The sequence below is a fragment of the Onychostruthus taczanowskii genome, unplaced genomic scaffold (genome assembly GCF_017590055.1).
Source record: "Onychostruthus taczanowskii isolate IOZ18803 unplaced genomic scaffold, ASM1759005v1 scaffold6, whole genome shotgun sequence".
NCBI classification, from domain to species: Eukaryota; Metazoa; Chordata; class Aves; order Passeriformes; family Passeridae; genus Onychostruthus; species Onychostruthus taczanowskii.
In genome coordinates this window covers 16,833,801-16,843,822 of record NW_024503679.1, presented here as the reverse complement: position 1 = coordinate 16,843,822, position 10,022 = coordinate 16,833,801, and the positions used below count along the sequence as shown (strand labels likewise).

The window sequence follows — 10,022 nt, the reverse complement described above, 5'->3', positions numbered from 1 at the left end:
CTTTGGGGACTGTATCAATTTAGGGAAAACAGTGCTTTTCTAAAAAGCCCTTCTGAAACTTTATTTAACTCAGCTAAAATGTGTCTCTCTAATAATTTAAATCGATGTCACATTTTAAAATTGATGCTGGGATTGGATAAAAAGGACAACATCAAGATAAAAGCTGCAATTAATTAAAACTGCAATAATTGCAAGTATTAGTTTTCCTTTTCAACTTCCACAGGGATTGTTGCCATGACAGGTGGGAAGATGCTACCAGCATAATTGTTTCTTTTTGTCCTGGTTAGAGGGTTTTACTTACTGATATTTGTGGGACAGTTTGAAATTCAGAACAAAATAGGTACCAACAAAGAGACCTTTAGAATAAAGATAAGTAACATTAAAGAAAAGATGAGGCTTCTAATAATTATAACTTTGATTGAGCAGATCAATCTTCCCTCATTTTCCCCACCCTGCCAGAAGTTTAACTGCTCCTTCCACTCAGCCCAAACTTTCAGCCTTCAATTATATCTCCCATCCAGCAGAAAAAAAAAATCAACTTTTCCCTTTTGACCTCCTAAATCTGTGGAGCAGCAGCACCTGACAGAGCTGTCGTGTTTTCCTGGCAGGGAGCAGCTGGTGAGGATGAGGAGGGACACCCTGAGGTGCTGGGCTGTGCTGGTGGCAGCGATGGCACTGAGCGTGGCCGAGGATTTCCCGTGGACCAAGAACAACCCAGGCTCCTTCTACTACGGCACCTTTCCAGCTGGTACTGCCCACACCTGGAATGTTCCAGATCTGCTCCTGTGCTTGCACAAGGAAGTGACCCAGAGGTTTTCTGGGTGCTTCCAGGGAAACGGCAGGAACAGAAATGGAGGTGGCTGCAGGATGCACAACGCTGGGATCTGCTCCTGGGAATACAGGGATGCACATGACCCTGCATTCCAGAGATCCACTTCAACAGGAAAGCCAGAGGAAAGGCTCACAGATAACAGTTCACATCCAAGTCTAACAAGGCATACCTGAGAACTCTTCTCCTTTTTTATAAATTACCTACTATTAATGAAATAAACTAAAATACCCTTTGTTATGCACCTAATTGTAAAAATTACTGAAATAACTGTGCTGGGTTTGTTTCAAGCTGTTCAGTATTACCCAATCCACTCTTCAGTATGGATTTATGAACCTTATCCTTTCTTCAACTCATATTTAAACACATTTCATCAGGCAAAAGCAAAACTAGAAATATACAGGCACTGATTGGTTTTTATGCTCAAGTTTTTAAAGTCATTTATGATATGGTATTTTGTGTAACAATAGGGAAAAAATCCAGAATATTTCTGTATATTTTACATAACACCTAAACTTACAGTTGCTAAAACTACCATGAAAACCAGCAGGGAGAAATGATGTAGGAACCCAATTTTTTACAGTAAGACATTTCTGCCATGCTACCAATACCCTTCCTCATCACTGTAAAATACAGATTTTACATGTTTAATACGTTATAGGATTCCATTTCTTTTTCAGTGCACCAGAACAGGACACCTTCATTTATTCCCCACTTTCAGACCTATTTAGGCACGGACACAATTTGAAATGTAGAAATCTCAGCTCTCTCCAGCAGTGCTCACTTCCAGTTCCTTTCTGCTATGAACATTTAGCACCAAGACCAACCAGCAAGAACACGTTCCAGTAACTCCCCTGTTTCTACCTGCAGGTTTCTTGTGGGGAGTGGGAAGTTCTGCCTACCAGACCGAGGGGGCCTGGGACAAGGATGGGAAAGGGCCCAGCATCTGGGATGCCTTCACTCACAGGAAAGGGAAGGTGCTCAGGAATGAGACGGGAGATTCCGCCTGCGATGGCTACTACAAAGTCAAGGTATTGCTCAACAGGAATTAACTGCAAATGGTCTGGGGCCACTCCTTGATCCTGGTGTCCCATTTTAGCTGCTCTAAAGTTTTACTCAACTTAGGAATCCAAGGGTTGATATGTTTAATCAGTTCAGTAAAAATCTTCTTCTTTATAATCTCATAAAACTAAGAATCCCACAGTGTTTCCCAAATATATCTCAGCTTTTCAGGATTTTTGTGTCCAAGAAATATTCTAGATGTTGCAGGAAGTCCAAATGCTTAGTTTGAAATACAATAAACATATTTGAGCTCTAAATAAGATTAACTTTTTGTATGTATGTGCATGTATGACGTTTTCCATGTATTTTTCAGAGGCTTTAAAATTCAGTCTGGATGTTGCCCATTTTTTTGAAAGGATAACAAACAAATAATCAATGCAGGTCTGTTCACAACATGTTTCCAAGGCTAATACCATCAAAACCAATTTTGAAATTACTGTGCTGGAGGAAAGACAGATACACAGCAAGAGGAATCCAAATGACTGTGAGAAGCCAGGGTTATGTAATTGGAATTGCAACTAATTTAATAAAAGTTATATTCCACTGAGGTTTCTCCACATAGATGAAGTCCAAGGGAGAACCAGAGGTCTCAGCCAGAACTAAGAGAAAAGAAACTAATTATGCCTTACTCTCCTAAAATGGGAAAAGCAGGAGAAGTTTCATCTGAGGTCTCAAACCAGAAGTTTGAAAGAACAGTTAAAAAAGTATCTCAGAGAAGCTGGGGCTCTGAGCCTCACTGGGCTGTGGCACCAGGAGAGATTGACACAGAGATGATTTGGATTTGGATTCAGAAATACTTTCTAAAACTTGCTTATATCTGTCCACTTACCTGGTCCTCTTTGTATCAGAGCACTTTTTGCTTTCATCATCAGAATTGTCTTTGCATTGGCACAAACACCACCAATTTCTAATTTCACTGAACACTGAATATGTACAATTTCTTAGCAAGAGAACATATATTCATATGGGATTTAGGGGGTTTTCTCATTCCAGTATAAGACAGTAAAGGAAAATCCAAGTAATTATGTTTTTGCGCCTGAACTGAAATGTTTGAAGTAAAGATTTACAGGCCTCTATTATTTTCTAATACAAATTCTGACATAAATATAATAGTATTGCAAAACCTCAGCTCATTTTCCTGTAGTGCAAACATTCAGCCTCCACAGTTGCACATTACAGGACTTCTTTGGCCTGTCAAAAAAAAGTGGTTAAAGAGGAAGGCTTCATGTAGAGCGAGCCATCACCTCAAAGATCAGAAAAAACCAGATTGAATCCTCTTTTGTGCAAATCTTCCATAGATTTTCTGCATTCAGAATTAGCTAAAACGGATGAGGGATTGAAGTTATTCTGCTTGGCCTCAGGATGTGTTAATTAGACTTTCTTCTCGCAGGATGACATTCAGTTACTGAAGGAGCTGAAGGTGAATCACTACCTCTTGTCTATCTCATGGCCAAGGATTATGCCCACAGGCATCAAAGGTAAGCACAATTTCACCACATTTTCCCCAATATTGTCAGTAAGGAATTTTACTCCTGAGTAACCCACAGTTGTTCAACATTCCTGTTGGTCTGCATTTTACCATTACAGAGTTCCCAGCACTGTAATGTAAAATTCCTTGGTTAATATTTTTAGATTTCTGTTATTCCAGTCATTTGGGAACCAATGCAGGTAATTCCTTGTCTGTGCTTTTCATCAGCTGAGCAACTGAATGAGAAGGGAATACAATTCTACAATGACACAATTAACAGTCTTCTGGAAAACAACATCACTCCTATTGTGAGCCTCTACCACTGGGATCTGCCACAGGTCAGACAATATTTAAATTAGTTTAACAACTCAAAACCTTCTGACAGAAATAATTTCCTAAGGTTAAGAACTAAGAGGACCTAAAAAAATTAGAGAGGCCTGCATGATTTTAAGAATTTGTAAATATTTCCTACTCATTTGGATTTTATGTGCATTGAAGTTTTGAAAAATCTTTCTGAGCTAGAAACAGAATTAAATAGAAATAAAAGTATTTTTAAGCAGCAGCTGACCTGCAAGTACAATTATTGAATCTTTAAATTCTTATTTCCAAAGGTTCTCCAAGAAAAGTATGGTGGCTGGCAGAACATTAGCATGATTAATTATTTTAATGATTATGCAAATCTGTGTTTTGAGAAGTTTGGTGACCGTGTGAAACACTGGATTACATTCAGCAATCCTTGGGTAAGCTATCAATGCTTTCCTTCCAGATTTTCCCATTGCACTGTTCTGTTCCCAAAATTCTGTGGGAGTGACACTAGAGGAGAGAGGTGAAAAAAATGGAGAGGGAAGGGGAAACATTTAAACCATTAATCTTCCCGGCCAAAAAATCTCAGCAGGCAGCTTTTGCACAAGAGGAGAGTTTCAAGACATGAAATTCCAGGAAAATTTTGAAAACTCCTCAGCTGGAGAGACTGAAATTAGAACTTAGGAAATGAAAAGGCAGTTGTTATTTACCCGTCCCCATTCCTCAGCTCACCCCTCTAACCCTCCTCACCAAGACCCTGCTCAGTACCAAGCAGGCAGGAAATTTGAGCCAAGGAAGGGAAGAGGGGATTGGAGATGGCCAGCCCAGGCAGGGGAGCACAGGATCCAGAGGATGGAGCACATCCCTGGCTCTGGAGGCTGGAGCAGGACTGACTCTGCCTCTGTGTCTGCAGGCAGTGGCTGAGAAGGGCTATGAAACAGGAGAGCACGCGCCAGGACTGAAGCTCGGCGGCTGCGGCGCCTACAAGGCTGCTCATCACATCATCAAAGTAAAAAACCTCCTGAAACTGTGCCTCAGATTATGTATCAATCCAGGACTTTTATCAGATTTCACTCTTTAAACTGAAATGTACTTTCACAGCCCTGTAATTTCCACGTAGGACACTGAAATTATCATCTGGGTTTAAGCATCCAGTGCAGAATCCAAGGCAGTACCAATGTTTGGTGCTTGATGTAACACTTGCAACAATTTTCATTTCCTTATATTATAAATGTCTCTTCTAGTTTGTTTCAAGATGGTTGAAAAAGAAAACATCCAGGTTAGTCTAGAAACAAACATTCTGGCCTGTTGAAATGAACCTGAATGTTGCAAGTGACCTCAGGAAGTCCCTGCTAAAAATTAACTTTCATCTGCCTGAATAAATTAGGGAAATTCATCCAGAGCCATGGGACAGAACCCTGTCCTGAGGTCTGTGTGTCAGCTCCATGTGGAAGTCCTGGAATTTAGGGAAGGAATTTTGCATAAAGGATTTTGCTATGCCTTATATGAAATCAAAGTTTCTATAATAAAGACAGAATAAATTCTGTGGTATTTTCAGACAAACCTCAGTGCAAAAAGAGCTCACCAGCTTTCCATGCCATAAGAGATGAAAATGTGCACCATGTATTTAATTTTTCCATTATTTTTACAGACTCATGCCAAGGTTTGGCACTCCTACAACAGCACCTGGCGCAGGGAGCAGAGAGGTAACGAGGATTCATTCTGTGATTGTGCTGCTGTTTCTGGTAAGAGCTCCAAGAACTGCAGAAGTGTCCCTTTGTTTTAAGGGATGGTTGGAATTTCCCTGACGAGTGGCTGGGGGGAACCTGTTGATCCACACAGCCAGACAGACAGAGATGCTGCTGAGAGGTACATCCAGTTCCACCTGGGGTGGTTTGCAAACCCCATTTACAGAGGGGACTACCCAGAAGTTATGAAGAATTATGTAGGTAAGTCCCAGTAGCTGTGACATGAATAGATCCACACTTCCAGCACATTGCAGGGGAATAACTCCTGGCCAATGTGTGCTTTAGTCAAGTGAGGGCACAGGGGAGACACAGCAAAGCAAAGGCCCCGGGCTGGACACGGCTCCTAAAGCACTTTGGGGACACACCAGGACACTTAAAATCACAGTTTCTCCATGTAGTGTACCCAACTTAATTCTCCAAACCAAGAGGATGAAAGATGATCTCATCTTTAAAAACCAATTAAGCTCAGGTGTCCTTGACATTAACACTAAATTCAGGAAAATCATATTTGGCTGCCCCTGGGTCCCTGAAGTGTCCCAGGCCAGGCTGGACAGGGCTTGGAGCAGCCTGGGACAGTGGAAGATGTCCCTGCTCATGGCAGGGGGTGAGGTGATTTTAAAGTCCCTTCCAACCCAAGCCACCCAGGATTTTATGATCCCATGATTTATTGCTGGTGAGATAAAGAAAACCAATTTCTATGCTCCTCAGAAGTTGTCTCCTATAATTATTTTGCTAGGTAGGAAGAGTGCCCAGCAGGGCCTGGGGACATCAAGATTACCAACTTTCTCAGTGCAAGAGAAAACCTACATTAAAGGCACCTCGGATTTCCTGGGAATTGGTCATTTCACCACTCGTTATGTTCTGCAGAAGAGCTTTCCCTTCCTCCAGGTGTCCAGTTACCACACTGACCCTGACCTGGCTGAACTGGTGGACCCCAGCTGGCCAGCTCCAGGCCCTAAGTGGCTCTACTCTGTGCCCTGGGGGTTCAGAAGGTTGCTCAACTTCATTAAGGTGAGTAGAGCAGATCTTTAATTATAAAGGAAGCAAACAAAATGCCTGGTTTAGATTGAGATTTTCAACAGTTCCAGCCATTGGTCTTGTCCTAATGTGAATTTTCTTTGTTAAAAACCTTTTAATTTCAGCTCAGAAAACTACAGAATTCAGTCATTTTAAAATAAGCCCCACAGTTAACTTAAATTCCTACTATACATTTTTCTTATTTAGGTAAGTAAATGTAGAAAATTGCTTTTAATGCACTTTGCAAATTCACATCTTCTGCCAAAATGAAATGATTTTATGTGAAGCAATTTAAACATTTCTGTTTGCAGACCCAGTATGGAAACCCCTTGATTTATGTGACAGAGAATGGAGTGTCTGAAACCATGCAGTGCCCTCAGCTGTGTGATGAGTGGAGAATCCAGTACCTGAAGGGATACATCAATGAGATACTCAAAGGTCACTTAAAAACAGCTTTACAGGATTTGACTTTTGGAGAATTTTCACCTTCTGCTTATTTTTCACTTTGTTCTTTCCATCACAGAGAAATAACTATTCACAAGTCAAAATGGACAGTAAACCAGACTCAAATTTTCACCAAAATGTCAACCTAAGCAAATATATCAATACTAATAACTACAATAACCTACCTGAGATTTAATACTGCAATAAATCATCAGTTTCCACTCTCAGAAAGGAGAAACTACCATGGCCATAGAGCTCTAGTACCTCTAAGCTAAAGACAATGATTTCAAAGAATCTGAATTAATTAGTACTTCCTTTTTGTGTCCTCCTCCCCATCTCTTCCTGCTATAAACCAAAACATTTACAGACCCGTATTTTAAGGACAAACCCCACCTTTATCAGTGATTTGTGTTCTGTTTCCAGCTCTAAATGATGGAGTAAATGTCAAAGGTTACACTGCCTGGTCACTGCTGGATAAATTTGAATGGAACAAAGGCTTCTCTGAAAGATTTGGGCTTTACCACATTGACTTCAAAAACAAGAACAAACCACGGTACCCAAAGGCATCTGTTGACTACTACAGAAAGATTATCAGTGCAAATGGATTCCCAAATCCAAGAGAGGTGATGTCAGCTGCTAATTTTGATTTTTTTTTTCCTTTTTCTTTGATTTATGTGCAAATATCACATTGAATTTCAGGAAACAACTTGTATGAATATGGTACAGAAGTGACACTTTGGTTCTGTAAAATGGGGATCTGTTTAATACAGAGACATTCAGATACTGAAAGTGGGAACAGCCTCAATTACTGTTTCTAAAGCATTCTAACTGGACTTACTGATGAAGTCAAAGAATCTCCATTAGAAGTTATTTAGCAGTGCTGTCAGATTTTTATGCAGAAAATTCCACATACGTACTACCCTACTGGAAAATAACCTAGAATGTATTACGTGCTGTTAAAATACTTATTAAACAATTAACTTGGAGAAATAAAATAAAAACCACAAAGAAGCTTTCAGAAACCCACGTGTTGGTAGAATTAAGTGGTTTCAGGTTAATTGTAGGGACAAGGAGGGAGCTGTGGGAGTGAGGAGGATGCTCAGTCTCACAGAAGTGTCACCCTTCCCAGGTGGAAAACTGGCACCAGAAGGCCATGGACACCTGCTCTGCCACACACCAACACCTTGCTGCAGGTAAGGATGGCTCTGGTTTGTTCTAAAAAGCAGATTCTGTAAAGTTCAGATATTAAATTGCTCTCTGAATGCTGCTATAAGGTATTTTCTCCCCAAAAGCACTACAAGCTCCTAAAGAAAAATGTTTTTATTTATTGTCTCCAACTAAAACCACTGTAGCTAAATGGATCAGCTGTGGATGTTACTGAAATACAGGAACTGGAAGAGCTACTAGTTAAAACTGAGGTTGGGGATGACAGCATTCTCCTTAAAATAAAACTCCTGAATCCTTTTTCAAACACAAACCAAACCCAGAAAAATCAAGACAACCACACAGACAGGAAAACTCTAAATGTTTGACTTTTACATAAAGTGGAACTATAAAAAGAAATGAAAGGGCTAAGGACTGGCCTAAGATTAAATTGGGGCTCTGATGCCCCAACACAACTGATCCAGAACACCTAAAAAACCTCCTGGTGTAATTCAGGACCTTTCAGAATTCCTGATGTAGGAATTTTAGTAAGATCAAATAACTACTACAGCTTTTTACAAGAGGATGAGCTAAACTCCACATGGTAGGAAACATCCCAGCAGTCAGCCCAAATTAATCCTGCTCAGCCTCCACTTCCAAGTCATGTTCAGTGTGAATGAACTGGGTTCACTGAACTCTTCCAGGCTTCTTTGTGGAATAAATTTCTACAAAATAAAACCCACTTAATTTTTCAAACAGATACAGAACAATCATAAAAAGGCCAAAGCTTCCCAAGGATTTCTCTTTGACAATTTTCTTTCACCTTCAGGTGAAGGAAATAAATATCAGAGGACCAGTAAAATATTGTTAATGCACTGCTGCTAATTCACAGCAAGGACAATTTTGCAGCCCTTGGAGCACTGACATGTCTTCAGAAATAAAAAGAGAGGGAAAACTATCATGGATTGGCTCCAGCTTTCACAGGCTTAGGAAATCCTGTTTGCTTTGTTTACTGTTTATGCCAATTTTTATGTTAAAAAAATAAAATCTTTATGTTAACTCTAAGTTAGGTATTACTGTACTCCAGGGGATTAAATCTCTTACATATTCCTCATTTCTCAAATTTTAGATTCCCTGATTACTCACATGGAAATGGTGACAGAGATTGTTCTTCCTACAGTTTTCACACTCTGCATTCTCATCAGTATTGTCCTCCTCATATTCTACCTTCGAAACCACAGCTAAATTTGATGTTTGCACACATCTTCATTTGCCAAAAGGACTAAGCTGCAACTGGTTTATTTGAGTAGTTAAAATTTACCACAGATGCTTCTTTTTATGCCCCTGTAATGAAATATTATTTACCAATCCACCTAGGGCTTTTATAGTTTTTCTATTCAATTCCCAAAACATCTTTTGGTTTTTACCAAAATACCTTCTCTTTCCACTGATTCCAAGTAGTACATTTTACAAATCCTTATTATTTTGGAAACTATTACACATTTTGTTAATCAGAAAAATAGTTAAGAGTAAAGTGATTCAAATCTTGCCAGTAGAAATTTAAAGTGATTAAAAGCTGCTTGAAAATTCTGATTTCAGTCTGTTCATCAACAGCAATTTGATTACCATGTAATTGCTATTTGAATACACATGATTTTAAAATATAAAAGGACTTAAATATTCCCAAAGCACTGCTTAAACATGAATTTATTAATGTCTAAAAGTTAGGATAATATATAACTTGCTATTCAGGTGTGGAGAAGAGTTGTTTGAAGTGAGTAATCCAAGGTGACAACTCCTGAATCAGATTTAAACTGCATCCCTGCAGTTTAAACTTACCTTATACAACTTCACAATATGTTATACATGAAAATGTGGATTTTAAGTAATCCAAGTACTTCCAAAATTAATATTCCACCTTAAATTCCCTTCTACTGCAGGTAGAAACAAGTACTAGGAAAACTTGGATCAGATTTAAACTGCATCCCTGCAGTTTAAACTTACCTTA

General features: G+C 39.4%; 2 protein-coding genes across 3 annotated transcripts; both read left to right on the top strand.

The window, feature by feature from the left end:
* Positions 1-669: 669 nt before the first annotated feature.
* Positions 670-3,718, top strand: LOC121343365 (lactase-like protein). The gene is made up of 4 exons (XM_041418452.1): positions 670-748; positions 1,676-1,860; positions 3,282-3,369; positions 3,588-3,718. Exons 1-4 carry the CDS (start codon positions 670-672, stop codon positions 3,716-3,718), a joined length of 483 nt encoding a protein of 160 aa, XP_041274386.1.
* Positions 3,719-4,009: 291 nt separating this feature from the next.
* On the top strand, positions 4,010-9,926 carry LOC121343315 (lactase-like protein). Of its 2 annotated transcripts, XM_041418318.1 has the most exons (7): positions 4,010-4,099; positions 4,576-4,671; positions 5,314-5,368; positions 5,450-5,611; positions 6,147-6,421; positions 6,739-6,865; positions 9,144-9,926. In XM_041418318.1, exons 1-7 carry the CDS (start codon positions 4,010-4,012, stop codon positions 9,257-9,259), a joined length of 921 nt encoding a protein of 306 aa, XP_041274252.1. In that variant the 3' UTR covers positions 9,260-9,926. The 2 variants fall into 2 exon arrangements, with proteins under 2 accessions (XP_041274252.1, XP_041274253.1); XM_041418319.1 differs by lacking the exon at positions 4,576-4,671.
* Positions 9,927-10,022: the final 96 nt, after the last annotated feature.

Bases quoted from the DNA above. Each gene is read 5' to 3' on its own strand.
- LOC121343365 (XM_041418452.1), top strand. From the start codon at position 670: ATGGCACTGAGCGTGGCCGAGGATTTCCCGTGGACCAAGAACAACCCA. The intron at 749-1,675 runs GTACTGCCCACA...AACACGTTCCAG, and splicing joins CTACGGCACCTTTCCAGCTG to TAACTCCCCTGTTTCTACCT. The intron at 3,370-3,587 runs GTAAGCACAATT...GCTTTTCATCAG, and splicing joins TATGCCCACAGGCATCAAAG to CTGAGCAACTGAATGAGAAG.
- LOC121343315 (XM_041418318.1), top strand. From the start codon at position 4,010: ATGATTAATTATTTTAATGATTATGCAAATCTGTGTTTTGAGAAGTTT. The intron at 4,672-5,313 runs GTAAAAAACCTC...TTATTTTTACAG, and splicing joins CTGCTCATCACATCATCAAA to ACTCATGCCAAGGTTTGGCA. The intron at 6,422-6,738 runs GTGAGTAGAGCA...TTCTGTTTGCAG, and splicing joins GGTTGCTCAACTTCATTAAG to ACCCAGTATGGAAACCCCTT.